General features: G+C 43.2%; 1 protein-coding gene across 2 annotated transcripts in view; it reads left to right on the top strand.

Annotated features, from left to right (window-relative positions):
- Positions 1-16732, top strand: part of CUNH6orf58 (chromosome unknown C6orf58 homolog) — a 93051-nt gene that overhangs the window by 26898 nt on the left and 49421 nt on the right. For both annotated transcript variants that reach the window (XM_073575778.1, XM_073575779.1), the window contains exon 2: positions 5618-5704. In XM_073575778.1, coding sequence (XP_073431879.1) covers positions 5618-5704 — 87 coding nt within the window. The remainder of the gene's footprint in view (positions 1-5617; positions 5705-16732) is intronic.

Genomic DNA, 16732 nt, shown 5'->3' on the forward strand with positions numbered 1-16732 from the left:
AGTATTTTGGGCATGCACGGAGATTTAGTTTGTTTTGCCGCAGCTGCATAATTTGCTCCAGACTGGGGAACACCTAACCCTTCGCCTGGGAACTTGCTGCATGTGGGTGCTCCAGGTAACAGTTGCTTGCCTTCTCCCTCTGGCCACTCCACTGCATCTTTCTGTCTTTTTCAATGCAGTGGATCGCTCCCCAGCTGCGCTGCTGTAATCGCTCTGCATGGCATCTTCCCAGATTCGGTCAGTGACTTCATCATCCACCACTTCATCTTCCACTTCAGCACTCTGGTACTTCTGAATTGTTGACTTAATGACCTCACTTGTTGGGAACTGTGTTTCATCATCATCTACCTCTTGAGACACTAAAGGGGGTTTTACACATAGCGATATCGCTATAACGTCACCGATTTTGTGACGTTATAGCGATATCGTGTGACGCCCGGGAGACCATGGAATACCCAGCACCGGATCGGTGGTGTCCTTGCTTCACCTCTGGGGAATGTCACGGGTGGCTTGACCTGGTGCTGTGGCCTCAGGCGATGCACAGTGCAAAAGGGGGTATTATGAGGGGACTTGAAGAGCACGGGCACTTACTTGTTCAGCAGCGGATTCTCTCAGCGGTAATGCTCCCGATCTTGGGTAGATGGCTACTGTCCAAATGAAAGTCTGAGACACTGGATACGGTTAACCAGTTTACTTCAACAAATAGGGGGTTACAATAAGTCCCGTCACCGGAGTCTGTATGGGAACTTTTGGGTTACTCTGGCCCTGCCGGGGCTTTTACCTCCTATTTTGCGCTGTTTCTGTGTGGCCCTGCTGCTGTGTGTGAACTGGCTGCTGTCCCAATCTGTCCTCTCCGGGTCTTGATTCAACGGGCAACTCAAGTGCTTTCCTTTTCTTACCCCCTCCGGGAGTACCGCTGAACTCTACACCTGTTGCTGCGTCTGACCCTAGTGGGGCTGGTATCACCTCACGTTTTCCGGTTGCTGTATTATATATAATGAATGCAGCCACGGATCAGTTATCCGTCTCTGCGCCTGTTCTGGGTAGTAATTAGTGCTACCCGGTTCTTAAAATGTCCTCTTTCTCTGTCCCTTTTTCCTCAGACCGGTGTTCTGTTGGCCCTGAAATTGTCAGTCAGTCCTTCAGGAGCCTGATACTGCTCCTCACACTCTGACCCTCCAGATCTGAACTCCTGGGAATAACTGACTCCTTTTCCTCAGGTCAGAATTGATATAGGGGAGTCTCTGGAGCTCCCCCTTCTGGCCGGAGGTGGTAATGCAGTGTTCCTATTCTTGTTTGTGTCTTGTGTCAGTAACTCTGTTGTGATCCCACTTTTGTGGCAAATACCCCTAGGGGTGCCACATTCGCTATGTGTGATACTTACCTCCGACCGGCTCCCCCGCTGCCCATCGCTGATCGCGCGAGAATGTCCAGCTCCATTTCTCGTTGTCCACTTCCTGCTGGGCTTCCTGCTGGCGCCGACGAGCAACGCGTGGAGGCGGGCGGGAAGACGTCAGGATCGCTGTGTGTGAAAGGTGAGTATCGTGCGCTGCGTCGCTGCTGCATCGCTGTGAGATCTGCCTGTGTGACAGCTCACTAGCGATCATTTAGTAAAGGGGCCTTAATTGCCGTTCCCCTTCGTTGTCTTCTTGTGACTGTAACTGCTCGAACATTTGGGCATCACTGTGAAGCGATGGCCGGAGGACCACCACAATGCAGGGAGACTACGGTACACAAGATGAGGTGCAAACAACAAAGGGTTAATTTATTTACAGGCAAGGAATGCAATGTTAGGAAAGTGTAAACAGGGGTATGCAATGACATAAAACAATTTACAAAAGTGATATTCTCTAGCTGGGCCATACAAATGGCACGGAGCACCAACTATTACAGATCAGTGTATTTTTCAAAAGGAAAAACAATACAATAAAGTACAGTATGCTGCTACTCTAACTGTAGCCTGACTGAACCACTGCTACTTCGGCTGCACGGCTACCATGCTCTGTCTATTGCAGCCTATCTCAAGCCCTAAACATGTACGCACACGGGGTTAACACTCATGGCAAAGTTGGTGTCTCAGTTCCTTCCCAGGGGCCCCCTGCAGTTCTCTGCAAGATGATGTGACGTCCTCCCTGGAAGCTCTGTGCAACATGGTCTTATCCCTGTGTGAAGATTCCAAGCCTGCTCCTAGAAATGGTGAATTCTCCTCTGAATTTCTTTTTTGTAGATCTTCGTGGCTCCTTGCAGCAGCACGGGAAAGACACCTTTGTTATCCCCAGAAGAGTATACAAAATCCCACAAGTTCAGTCAGTTACAAGCTGCACGTTTTTCTCCTCACAGCTCACAGCACACCAGCTTCCTGCAGACTCCCAGTTCAGAACACTCACTGGAAAAACAGCCCCTCCCCTCTCCATAGCTGGAGGAGCAAACCAAAACCAGTCTTATTGCAGGGAGAGCCGAATGTCCCATTGCTCTAGCCAAGGGGGGGTTCTGTCTCTGAAAATGGCAGTTTGTCTCTACTGTCCATAGCAATGCCACCCCCTTAACAACTGCATAAGATCTCCTCATGTTCCTCTTGAAACATGCAGGGTGAGAGGCCAGAATTAATAAATGGAAATGTAAAGAGCTCCTTGGAGTGTCCTAGTGTGGGATCATTTGTCTCCTGGGACTCGCCATGGTGGGAAGAAGGAGGCTCATGGTGAGTATTATGTGGTCCACTGCATAGATATACCACATGAATAATGGGAATAATACCCAATAGCACCAATAGGTGGCTGTATATGCATAGTTTATGTCATGGACCAGGAAAATTTCTGAAAACAGTGTTAGACATCAAAGAGTATGGTAAGTATAAGGTATAACTTACAAGCTACACTGCACCTGGTCTGGACAGCCGCCCTCCCCAACACATGTTTCGGCCCTTAGCCTAACGCTGTTTTCAGAAATTTTCCTGGTCCATGTCATAAACTATGCATATAATGACACCTATTGGTGCTATTGGGTATTATTCCCATTATTCATGTGGTATATCTATGCAGTGACAAATATGGTGTTCATTATTTTTGCACTAATATTGCACTTTAATACCTATGTATTTTTTACACTTTATATACATTTTCTTAATTGTATAATTATGATGTACACCTATAGGGAATTGATATACAATTTTTACGAATTTGTATGCACCTTACTTATGAATATATATTATTACTTTGGTTTTTTAAAAAAAAAATTTTCTTTTTTTCACTGTTAAGATATATATATTTGTTAGCACCATTTACTGCAATAATATGCCCTTATGAAATGGATAGTACTGCCCTCTTATGTATATTTTTATATTATAAAACACTGATGCTTTGCTACTTTTAAAATACCTCAAGTACCTTTATTTATAAAATAATAAAGTATATATATATATTTTTACATTCAGGACTTACAGTATAGTCAATTTGTTCTTGTGTGTTGTGCTGTGATCAGTGATTTGACTGTCCTAACAATTATAATTATATAGTCTGTGGGGTTATCAGCTGTAGATACCACCGGGTCTGCATATATCACTGTGTGATTGCTGCTGCTGGTTTTCCCCTGTTTTCCTTTATGTGTGGTGTTCTCTGAAAAAAGCCAAGAAAGCAAAAATTCTGCTGGGAAATGTAAACTTTTGAGCTCATCTGTATGCCGCTAATCAAAAATATACCTCCTCCTCTAGCTATCCCCTCACTGAATGCAGGTAACAGTGGTTTTACTAGAGAAAATACAGTATGTAGCCCTGAAAGGACTGTTATTTTCAGGTTGCAACAGCGGTATACAATTATTGCAATATTAAACTCTGCCTAAATGTCTCCTCTAAAATAAGCTCTCCCTGCTATAACAACTCTCCCAGAACTACTTTCCGAGGACAGTGTGCCGAGCATCGCATCACTGGGTCTTATATAAGACCTAATGATGCGATACAGCTGGCCAATCACAATAATGCCAGTAGCCAACATGGCTTCGGTATTACCGTGTATGGCAGGCAATCCGCCAAGTTTATTGGCTATCTAACAGGTGAAAAACATGCGATTGTGCAATGAGTATACCCCGATGCTCGATCGAGTATCGAGCAGTACCAAACACGCTCACTCATCACTAGCTATTGTGGTATACTAAACTGTATATGGCATGCCCCACAGGGTCGTGGGGTACTTGGTCCTTCAGGGAATGTCGCGGCGGCAATGACCCAGTCCATGGCCCTGGGCACCCATTAAAATAAATGAGGAGGAAAGTTTGTAGGTCTTAATTTGTGATGCCATACGTGGTGTTCGGCAATAAGGAGATGGCCGACGCTATTTAAGGAGACCGCTGAGGCTGTTGGAGATGCTGCAGAGTTGTTACAGCTCTCCATGGGTAGAGCTAGGCCCCAGGGCAGTTGTAGTTCTTATAAAGGATAGTGATGTTGGGCTGCAGGACTGAGGGAATAATGAATCACTGCAGACACATGAACTGTAGTTTCCTTTACCTTTACTTGATGGTTTGGAATGCAGACCGGAGCACTGCTAAGAGATGGAGATGGAGTTTCGAACAGCCTGGAAGCAATTTAAGGTCCCCTAAGCCAGATAGAGTTAGAGGCCTCCTTGCTGCGCTATCCTCTGAGGTCCTTGCTGCTTAAAGCTATGCTCAAGCCTCTGTTCCTTATTGTCCTAGTACTTACCCGTATGGCAGGCAGCTTGAGCTTATTGCAGGTGTCGATCCTTTGAGTCGGCTCCGGGCTTTGATATGCTGCTGTGACCTGAGTGTTTGATGGGCCAGGGGACCTGCAGTTCCCTGTCCTCTGGATTTAGCTGCTAGAACTGTTGTGCCCGTGCAGCCACGGACTCCAGCATCAGGTTTTAGCTCTCTGTTCTGGGGTGAGCTTAGTTTCAGCTTCACTCCCCAGCTTTTCTTAGACTTCTCTCTTCCTCTCTAACTCTTCTTTGACTCAGACTACAACTATAGTCTGGGGACAAGCTCCTCACTCTTCCAGCCCCCACCACAGACTCCCTAACCCCGCCTCCAGGCCAGAACTAATAGGGAAGCTCCTCTAAATCCGGGTTTTGAGCTCCCCCTTCTGGTCGGGAGTCAGGAAAAGTGATGCATGCTGATTTTACCTGACCAGGGAACTCTCTCTTGCTTCCAGGCATGGCATCACCCCCTGTGAGGGAGGCAATGCCACTGTGGCAACCAGACTCCGGGGTGCCACATTTACATAGCTCTCATGAACTGCTGACAGCCTGCACACTACTCCTACAGTTAGTTGCACATTCCCAATGCAGCCAATGTAAAAACATATGTAGACCAGCCAGATGTTTTGAGACATTCAGTCGACTGCAAATAGTCAATAGCAGCAAAAAGAAAAATAATATTGATTTAGAGGTAAAAGTCATAGTGAAAATTGTAATGTAGAAATTGGTAAAATGAATATGTGTGGGGACTCGACTAAACCTACATGGATTTCTGGATGCACTCCCATTCTTTAATCATGTTCTTTTGCATTCAACCACTTTGTAACATATGTTTGATTATTATTTTTCAATTGTTTTAATGTGTCTTTATTGTGATTTATGTTGTGATGATTGGTGACTTTATTTTCAATCTAAACTAGGTCGTCTACAAGATACATCTGTGCAGCTTTCTACTGGGCAGAACAAACAAGAACAAACAAGGATTTCACCAAAAAGCTGGTGGGCTTGTAAGTATAGCACTACAATTCTGTTAAAAGCTTTCACCTGGGAAATAAACATTATTGAGACCAGGTAGATACAAGATTTCAGTACAGTATAAAAACTTATTTAGTACTTCCAGTAAGAATCAACTACACTTTCCTCAAATTATCAGAAAACTTTTTCAAGATGTACAATTACATTTTTTCCATGTGTTCACCCAATGATGACTCTTTGAAGCCAGACACAATACCTGCATGGTTTATGTATTCTTAATTTTTATAGTACCCCCCTCCATGCTTCAAAAATAGTAATTATTTTCCAAACAAATTAACTAGCTTGGGTAAAGCACTTGGCTTGGTAGAAGATTAGATGTGGAAATTGCGGAATGTTTTAGTGCAATATAAACATTACACATTCCTCAATTAAATTTCAACTCCAGGAAGGAAAAGTTGTGGAATAATGGAAACCACAGGATTGATAGACATGGTAATGACATGCAAATGCTTAAAAAATGGAAGCATAATTTTCTTAATATCTTGATTTTTTTTAGTATCATTTGTTAGCGCCACACACAGAAAGAGTAGGTTCACTCGATCATATAAAATATCCTTTAACCCCTTTCTGCCATCTGACGTACTATCCCGTCTAGGTGACCCGGGCCCGTATGACCATGGACAGGATAGTACGTCTTGTGCGATCAGCTGCGCTCACGGGGAAGCACGGCTGATCGCAGCCGGGTGACAGCTGACACCCGGCAATAAGTGCCAGGAGCAGTCATGGACTGCTCCCGACACTTTAACCCCCGGAACACTGTGATCAAACATGATCGTAGCGCTCCGGAGCTGGCAGAGGGGCTTGTAGCCCCTCTGCCTTTGGACTGGAGACCCCGCGTCATGACACGGGGTCCCAATCGCTGCCATGGAGACTCGATGTCATCATGATGACATCCACACCTCCAAAGCTGAGAGACTTCCTGTCATGCGCAGTGCATGTCAGGAAGTCTCTCAGGTTAGTGAATAGAAGCCGCACCACTGACAGATCTGCAAGCTATAGAAGCAATCAGCCTGCACAAAATGAGTTTCCCATAGTGGGACACAGTGTAAAAGTAAGAATTAAATAAAAACATTTTTTAAATAATTGTAAAAATATTTAAAAAAAAAAAAAAAAAAAAAAAATCAATATTCCATCAATAAATAAATATTTAAATTAAAAAAATCTAAACAATAAACGTAGACATATTTAGTATTGCTGCGTCCGTAATGACCCAACCTATAAAACTGTCCCACTAGTTAACCCCTTTAGTGAACACCATGAAAAAAAAAAAAACAAGGCAAAGAAACAATGCTAAATCATCATACCACCGAACAAAAAGTGGAATAACACGCGATCAAAAAGATAAATATAAATAAACGTGGTACCGCTGAAAATGTCATCTTGTCCCACAAAAAACAAGCCACCATATAGCTCCATCACCAGAAAAATGTAAAAGTTATAGCTCTCAGAATAAAGGGATGCAAAATAATTATTTTTTATATAAAAAAGTTTTTATTGTATAAAAGCGCCAAAACATAAAAAAAGATGTAAATGAAGTATTGCTCTCATCATACTGACCCGAAGAATAAAACTGCTTTATCAATTTTGCCCCACGCAAACCAGTATAAATGCCCCCCCAAAAGAAATTCATGAATTGCTGGTTTTTGTTCATTCTGCCTCCCAAAAATTGGAATAAAAAGAGATAAAAAAACATATCCTGTGCCCGAAAATGGTACCAATAAAAATGTCAACCCACAAAAAACAAGACCTCACATGACTCTCTAGGCCAAAATATGGAAAAATTATAGCTCTCAAAATGTGGTGATGCAGAAACTATTTTTTGCAATAAAAAGCGTCTTTTAGTGTCTGACAGCTACCAAACATAAAAACACACTATAAAAACCCACTATATAATACAATGTATTTATTTCCATTTTCCCATTAGGGGTAGGGTTAGGGTTGGGGTTGGGGTTAGGGCTAGGGTTGGGGCTATAATTAGGGTTAGAGTTGGAGCTATGGTTAGGGCTAAAGTTAGGGTTAGGGTTGGGGCTAAAGTTAGGGTTTGGGTTGGGACTAAAGTTAGGGTTAGGGTTGGGGCTAAGGTTAGGATTATGGTTACGGTTGGGATTAGGGTTAGGGTTGGGATTAGGGCTAGGGGTGTGTTGGGGTTAGGGTTGTAGTTAGAATTGGGGGTTTCCACTGTTTCGGCACATCAGGGGCTCTCCAAACACGACATGGCGTCTGATCTCAATTCCAGCCAATTTTTCCTTCCGACCTCTGTCATGCACCAATATAGGGTATCAGCATACTCAGGAAAAATTGCACAACAAGGTTTGGGGTCCAATTTCTCCTGTTATCCTTGAAAAAATAAAAAATTGGAGGCGAAAAGATCATTTTTGTGAAAAAAAATATTATTTCTTATTTTTACGGCTATACATTATAAACTTCTGTGAAGCACTTGGGGGTTCAAAGTGCTCACCACACATCTATATAAGTTCCTTAGGGTGTCTACTTACAAAATGGTGTCACTTGTGGGGGGGTTTCCACTGATTAGACACATCAGGGGCTCTCCAAACGCAACATGGCATACGATCTCAAATCCAGCCAATTTTGCATTGAAAAGTCAAACGCACTCCTTCCCTTCCGAGCTCTGCCATGCGCCCAAACAGTGGTTTACCTGCATATATGGGGTATCAGAGTACTCATGACAAATTGTACAACAACTTTTGGGGTCCAATTTCTGCTGTTATACCTGTTTTTTTAAACATTCCAAAAATTCCTGTGAAGCACCTGAAGGGTTAATAACCTTCTTGAATATGGCTTTGAGCACCTTGAGGGGTGCAGTTTTTAGAATGGTGTCACTTTTGGGTATTTTCTATCATATAGGCCCCTCAAAGTGACTTCAAATGTGATGTGGTCCCTAAAAAAATGGTTTTGTAAATTTTGTTGTAAAAATGAGAAATGGCTGGTCAACTTTTAACCCTTATAACACAAAAAAATTTTGGTTCCAAAATTGTTCTGATACAAAGTAGACATGTGGGAAATGTTACTTATTAAGTATTTTGTGTGACATATCTCTGTGATTTAAGGGCATGAAAATTCAAAGTTGGAAAATTACGAAATTTTCAAAATTTTTGCCAAATTTCCGCTTTTTTTCACAAAAATACCCAACTTATATTTAATAAATTTTACCACTATCATGAAGTACAATATGTCACAAGGAAACAATGTCAGAATCACCAGAATCCATGAAAGTGTTCCAGAGTATAAAGGGACAGTAATCAGAATTGTAAAAATTGGCATGGTCATTAACATGCCAACCACCCTTTGGGGTAAAGGGGTTAAAGTTCCATCCAGGAAAGTGGGACCATTTTTTTCTCACTTGTCATCCGTGTGCATTCTGTATACAATCCTTTTTTTTTTTTACAGCAGCAGAAGCTATTAATTATTTACAGGATCATTCACAGTTTGCTATGTTACAGACTTGTAATGTACCCATAAAATTTGGATGCTATAATGTGGCTCCATATGGCATCATGCTGAAATTTTTTCGCACACAAATTTGGTCATTGAAAAGAAAACATTCATCTGCATTGCCTCATTGCAAAAAATATGTGTTCAAAGTTTATTCCGTTTATTTAATGGATAGCATTCAAACCACAAATATTGTTATGTTTTCCAGCCCAAAACCAAACACTTGAGCACCTTTGCATGTTATCATTGAGTTTATAAATTTTCTGTCATGGTGAATTCAATTGGGCGCTCAAATCATCAAGATCGGTTGCTGTCAGCTCTCTCAATGGAAGACAAGATATGCTGCCGACTGTGGTTGCACCCTTTTTGTCATTTGCATATCATTAACATACCTATTAATCATGTGATTTACATTATTCCATGACATTTTCCTCTTCTTGTTTCAATTTCATTTTTGAGGCGTTTAGAAACACATAATATATATTAGGAGTCCTAAATTAGGACAATTCCAAAAATACGTAGGTAAAAATTATGACAACTGTATAAAGTAGAGATTTAATCATAGACGGGCTGATAAATGGTGAGTTTGGTTTGTATTGATCATTTTGCCCAAAAAAAGTTGAAAGCAATCAGTAAAAATGTAATTTGCATGCTTGTCTTTTCCGTCTGTTTTGTGAGAAAAAGTACTGTTCATGGAAGATTTTGACTTCATTTAGTTTGGGAATGAAAAGAAATGTTTTCATATTAAATTTTTCTATCCTCAAACTAATCTTTTCAACTTCTTCCAAGAGCTTAAGATTTATGATGTACAAGAAACCTCTTTACCGTGTGTTGAAATATTTCAAACTTCTAACATAAAAATCTTGGACAATTATTCAGCTATTCAATCATTTTAATTTATACGAACATAGTGCAGATATATGAGACAAACACATCTATATCAGGATGTGTCAGACAATTTGTCAGAACAGTAAATACAAGAGTGTAAACTTTTCCAACTTGGTAGAAATGAATCTACTAAGAATTTAAAAAAACTCAAAGTAAGCTATAAAGAAAAGTGTTCATTTTAACTTTCATCAGTCTCAGTGGGACACTTACACAGAAAATTTGTTGTTAATAGATCCTTGACATATGGAGCATTTTTGAATTTTTTTGAATTTTACTGTTTTCACTTACTCTTCAGTTAATTTGTCCACTAGGTAGTGTAAAAATATGTGTTGTTATTTGGAAACAACCAAAAAGTAGGCTACCTAATGCTGATTGGTCACATTAAGTCCTTCTATAATTTTTATCTAAAATTATGACTTTGGTGCCTTGTGATTATAAGTAGTTCAGCTCATTAATAGTGATGGGTGAGCACTAAAATGCTCGGGTCGAACAAATTGGAATGCTTGGGTGCTCGACCAGAGCAACGAGCCCAATGTAAGCCTATGGAAAAAACGAGTATTTTTGCAGTGAGTTCCCTCAGGGGTCTTTTTAGGGTCTGAAAACATCTGAAATTGATGGCAACAGTGCTGAAATGACATGGGAACATCATGGGAAAGACCACTGGAAGCATTTCTGACTCCCAGGTCACAGCTGTAAACAATGTTGTCAGAGTCTTACGCCACTTTTCCGGGTGCACAATAAAACATACAAAAATGAAACCAAAATTGATTTTCCTGGGAAATACGTTAAGGAATATCCTTTCCAGGGTAATGATTTGTATTTAAGGTCAAATAAATAACCCAAAACAAAAATGTTCCTTCACCACTTGGGCTATGTTCACACTTAGAGTTTTTGATGCGTTTTTCAACTTTAGCATTGCTTTCAACCAACCCAAATGCATTCACTGGGAAATGTCATTTTAACATTTTACAAGCTTAGCTGGCCATGTGGTGTTAAGGATGTGAAATCAGTATATAGTTATGAAGATATACAACATATATATTTATATGCATAGATGCTATATTTGAGTCATGGACCCTTTAAGTATATACTGAAATTAGCTCTTAAAAACCATTTCTGCTAACACATTATGATTCAGTAATTTTTGGTGTATTGTTTGATACGCTTGCCAATAGCTTGACCTGTAATAGATATTTGCATAACCTACCTGCAGCTGTTGGGAATAATAGGAGAACTAGTTAGGAGAAGTTCTTGTGACCAAAAGCCATTGTTCCTGTATCGATAAGCTATGAGGTAATGACTAGGCAAGCACCTCACTTTTTACCTTTAAAAACCTGCTGTAATTGCTATAATAAAGGAATGAGGAATTCATCTTGGACACAAGATGTTGCCTGGTGTATTTCTTCAATGCATGCATGCTCTCACATATAATTTGGCCACAGACAATTAAGAAGGGTCTCACCCTAGTGGGACAACCATAACAGTGGTGTGCGACACATCATCAGTCACATCCTGTTTCATTTATGAAGGAGGGACTGTTAAAGAAGGAGCGCCATCAGGCGAACTTTATTCTTCTTGAAGGGACAGCAGTTTGTCCTCACTATTCTTAGAAAACCATCAGCCGGCTATGCTATGTGGTTCCTATTATAAAACAGTGAGTCTCCTATAATGTTATTGCCTATGTGTTGAATGCAAAGCCTGCGCCAATTTTGGTCGCAACCAAATAACCCATTGAATAGACGTCCTGGATGGCCACATGAAATAAAAGTTCCCATTCTTACTGTATTTATTTGGTACTGCCATACTGTTAGCCTATGCATTGAATGCAAGGCCTGCTCTGCCCCAAAGTCACATGCACCCCTATAACCTTTTGAACCAATGCACTGGATGACCACATGAAACCAAAGTTCCCGTTTTTTTTAATTAGCTACTCCCATAATGTTAGCCTATGCATTGAATGCAAGGCCTGCCCTGCCCCCAAGTTGCACGCACCCCAATAACCCTTTGAACCAACTTCATGGATGGCCATTTGAAACCAAAGTTCCCATTTTTCTTAATTTTCTACTCCCATAATGTTTGCCCTTGAAGTAAATGCATGGCTTGCTGCAAATTTGGATGCACCCCAATACCAATTGGAAGAGACATGGAGGAGGGCCTACTAAAAATCTTTTCGCAATTTAAAGGAGCGGATCTCCTATCGCTGTAATGCCATACACTAAGTGTATGGGCTTACAAACATTTCCCCTGGGAGAAACACATCAACATACTGTGCAAACTTTTTTTAACCGGCATCATAAACACCCTTGAAAAATAAAAAAAACCTGGCTGTTGCATCACGGAACACGTTCACCCTGGTGATCTAGTAGTGGTGTCGGAAGAGACGTGGAGGATGGCCTACTAAAAGTCTTATCCCAATTTAAAGGAGCTGGTCTCCGATGGTTGTAATGCCCATACATTAAGTGTATAGGCTAATAAACATTTCTACCTGGGGGTTACACATCAACATAATGTGTAAATTTTTTTTTACAGGAATCAAAAACACCCTTTAACACAATAACGTGGCTGTTGCATCACGGACCACGGTCACCATGGTGATCTAGTGGTAGTGGCTCATGAGGATGAGGAGAAGGAGGAGGATAACAGCAAATAGGCAAAATCAGGATGCATATACCCATGTGTGGGTGTGAAGAGGTGCATGGGAATAGACCTCCCAAAAATGACACTAGATTTTAGGTTAGGTTTGATGTTATCATTCGGTGGTGTAGAGAAGTTTGGCCCAATCCAGCCCTTGTTCATATTTATAAGAGTCAGCCTGTCAGCATTTTCAGTTGACAGGCAGATACTCTTATCAGTAGTGCTGAGCATTCCGATACTGCAATATCGGGTATCGGCCGATATTCGCGGTATCGGAATTCAAATACTGAGTTCCGATACTTTTAGTATATCGAATACCGGAATCGGAAGTTCCCATAATGCAATGAGCCAGTTTGATTTTGTTCAGCCAATGAGGATCCTAAGAAGTGTGGGCACATCCTGTTAGAGCATGTTAGGCATGTAACTACTGGCATGGCTGTGATTGGCTGCTGAAATGATGCCATGATGCACTATAAAAGCCGCCGCCGCCATTTTGGGTTCACTCTGCTGTGAATTCAGTTAGGGATAGGAAGCTGCTGTTCTGAGGGACAGTGTGACCTAGTGATTTGCTATATTGTGCTTTACTCAGGCTACTTTATCAACCGCTGTAGCTTTCTTTTGCCATGCAGCGCTGTTCACGGCTGTCTGCGAGGTCTCTGTGTGTGATTGCAGCTCACGCTTTAGTATGTTCTTCTGCGAGCCACCTCCGATTGTAGTCCACTCAGCGTGCGTCACTGCCTCATACATTGTCCTTTTTTGCATTAGTGCTGTTCATTTTTCCAGATTTCTCCTATTAGTGTGGTTCCATCCGTATCCAGCTAGAATATTTGCAAACACTATATAGGAGTAGATAGAGGAGCCTTTCTGCTGGCTTGTGCCCTGCAGCCCCAGCCAGATTAGTATTAGCCTATTTTTTAGAGCCTCATCTATTGCATCGTAGGTTACCTTTCTGCATTGTAATAGTTACAAAAAGTTTGTGATACTATCGGTTTTACATCTTTGGGCACATCCAGTGTCTTTTTGTGAAAAAAAAAGTTAATAAAGTTCACCAAACACTCCACTTTACAGTTGTGTAGGCTACATTAGCTCATATCAAAGTCTAGTCCACACTTTATAAAATTAGTGTTTCTTATACCTGTTAGCAGCTGTTCAGGAATAAGCACACTAAGCCCTTAGTACTTTTCTGCCTATCTTTATCAGTCTACCTAGATGAAGAAGGAAGGGAGCAAGGCACATGGTCGTGGGCGTGGAGTTTCTGCAGGGAGAGGACGTGGGGATTCTGTGCCTGCTGCGGGCACCAGTGACTCAGCATCCCCCAGTTTTCCCAGGGAACAGTCCTTTATGCCCAGCTTTGTAGGAGTTCGCCGTACCCCACTGCTGCAGGACGAACAAATTGAAGCCGTTGTCGGATGGATGGCAGCTAATGCATTGACTTCAATTAGTTCCAGATCCTCTCAGGTCCAGAGCACTGAAGAGCACCCATCTGTCTCTTCACCACCTGCCAAATTGCCCAGGCAGTCAGAGAGCCCTGGACAGGAGCCATCTCTACTTCTGTTCTCTGAATCTGTTGGCTTGGAAAGAGGGGGCCAGCCAAGCAGCATTCGAGAATTTGAAGAAGAGGTACTATGCAGTGATGCGCAACAGCTTTGTCTCTCTGAATCTGAAGAGGCGGGTGGGCCAGTGCTTATGGTTAGCACACTTCAGTACGCATCTGATGATGAGACTCAGGTGCCACTTTCTGGTGCGTACTGTTCTGTCGAGACTACCCAGGAGAAGCAGTCGTTTGAATAGGGTAGTGTAGATGATGAGGTCCTTGACCCATCATAGCGTGAGGTACAGGAAGGTGGTGGGAGCAGCTCTGAGGAAGAGATTCCCCGAACGGCCAAAAAAGGAGGGAGAGGGAGGGGGCAGACCTGGTTGCCTGTAGCCTCCACTTTGGCACCCACTAGGAGCATGCCTCTTCCAAAATCCAAAACGGGCGCTCCCAAGACTTGCAGTGCCTGGTCCTTTTTTGACACAGCTGCAGATGACATTTGCTTTGTCAAATGCAAGCTGTGTAATCAGAAAGTGAAAAGAGGGAAAAGTGTCAGCAACCTCAGTACCACAAATATGTGGAAACATGTGCGGACCAAGCACGTGGTGGAGTTACAAAGACACACTGAAGATCTAGGCCAACCTACAGCGCCACCTACCACCTCTTCAGCTCGTGTTGTAGCCTCTTCCTCCACCTCACACACAGCTGGTTTGGCTTCCTGACAGGATCGCCGTGGAAGAACCTCTGGCACTGTTGTACAGAGACACAGTGTCATTCCACCCACAGCACCATGTTCCCTGTCATCCTCACACTCCAAGGCCAGTCTACAGCCATCGGTAGCACAGGCATGGGAGAAAAGGCGCCCATACTCGGCAAACCACCCCCGAGCACAGGCTCTGAATGCTGGCATTGCAAAACTACTGTCCCTTGAAATGCTCTCATTCAGGCTGGTGGAGACTGACACCTTCCGTAACTTCATGGCATTGGCATTCCCACAATACAACGTGCCCAGCCGCTTTTATTTCAGCAGGCAAGCCGTCCCTGCCCTGCAAAAACATGTGGAGGGAAAAATTAAACATGCGCTACTAAACGCCGTCAGTAGCAAGGTCCACCTGACCACCGATGCGTGGACCAGTAACCATGGACAGGGACGATATCTTTCCCTCACTGTCCATTGGGGAAATGTTGTGGAGCCGGGTACAGATCTTGAGAGTGGTGCTGTACGTGTTCTGCCAACTCCAAGGATTGCAGGAATCCAGTCTGTACACATTGACTCCTCCTCATACTCCAGTTCCTCTGAATCAGCGCTGCAGGAGCCGTCACAGTCTACCTCCACATGGACCCGTAAACACTTACCTGTTACGACCAATATGAGCACAGCCGTGGCCAAACGTCAACAGGCCGTATTGAAATTAATTTCTTTGGAGAATCGAAGCCACACAGTGCAGGAGCTCTGGAATGCCATCAAGCAGGAGAGCGACGTGTGGTTTGTGCCAGCGAATCTCCAGCCAGGCATGGTAGTGTGTGACAATGGCTGAAATCTGGTTGCAGCTCTGGTCCTAGGCAACCTCACTCACATCCCATGTCTGGCACATGTACTCAACTTGGTCGTGCAGAGTTTTTTGAGGGACTATCCAGATCTTGATGCACTGCTGCACAAGGTCCGCATAGAGTGCGCTCACTTGCGGCGTTCCAGCATGGCAAGATCGCGCATTGCAGCTCTGCAGCGCTGATTCCGCCTTCCGGAACATCGCATCATATGTGACCTACCCACCAGGTGGAATTCAACGTTACATATGTTGGAGAGGTTGTGTGAGCAGCAGGCAGCAGTAATGGAGTACCAGCTGCATCAGGCGCAAACAAGTCGCACTGCACGCCGTTCACACTTCACCACCACTGAGTGGGCCTATATGAGGGACATCTGCCACGTATTGCGAGCCTTCGATGATTCCACGTGGATGGCGAGTGCAGATGATGCACTAGTCAGCATGACTATCTCCCTTATCTGCCTGCTTGAAAAAACACTGCAAGCACTAAGGGAGGAGGTTGTGGAAGAGGTGGAGGATGAGGAGTCACAAATGCCATCTGCTTCTGGACAGTCTGCGCAACGTGGTACCTCACAAAGTCCTAGGCAGGGGACACTTTGTGAGGAGGAGTCAATGGAGGAGGAAGACATCTGTCCAGAGGAGGGAGGTACACAATGCTCTAGTAGCCAGTATGTAGAGCGAGGGTGGGGTGATGCAGAGCAGGGAGAGATGACGCCTCAAGCAGGGGACAGCGTTTCTTGGCCAGTTGGCAGTCTGCAGCACATGGTTGATTTCATGCTGCAGTGCCTGAGAAATGACCACCGCATCACCCACATTCTCAACACGGCTGATTATTGGGTGTACACCCTCCTAGATCCTCGCTACCGAGACAACTTACAAAGCCTCATAACACCGTTGAACCGGGAGCGTAAAATGCGGGAGTACCAAGACACACTAGTGCATTC

Source organism: Dendrobates tinctorius, unplaced genomic scaffold, assembly GCF_039654945.1.
Source record: "Dendrobates tinctorius isolate UK_male_01 unplaced genomic scaffold, ASM3965494v1 ptg000046l, whole genome shotgun sequence".
Taxonomy (NCBI): domain Eukaryota; kingdom Metazoa; phylum Chordata; class Amphibia; order Anura; family Dendrobatidae; genus Dendrobates; species Dendrobates tinctorius.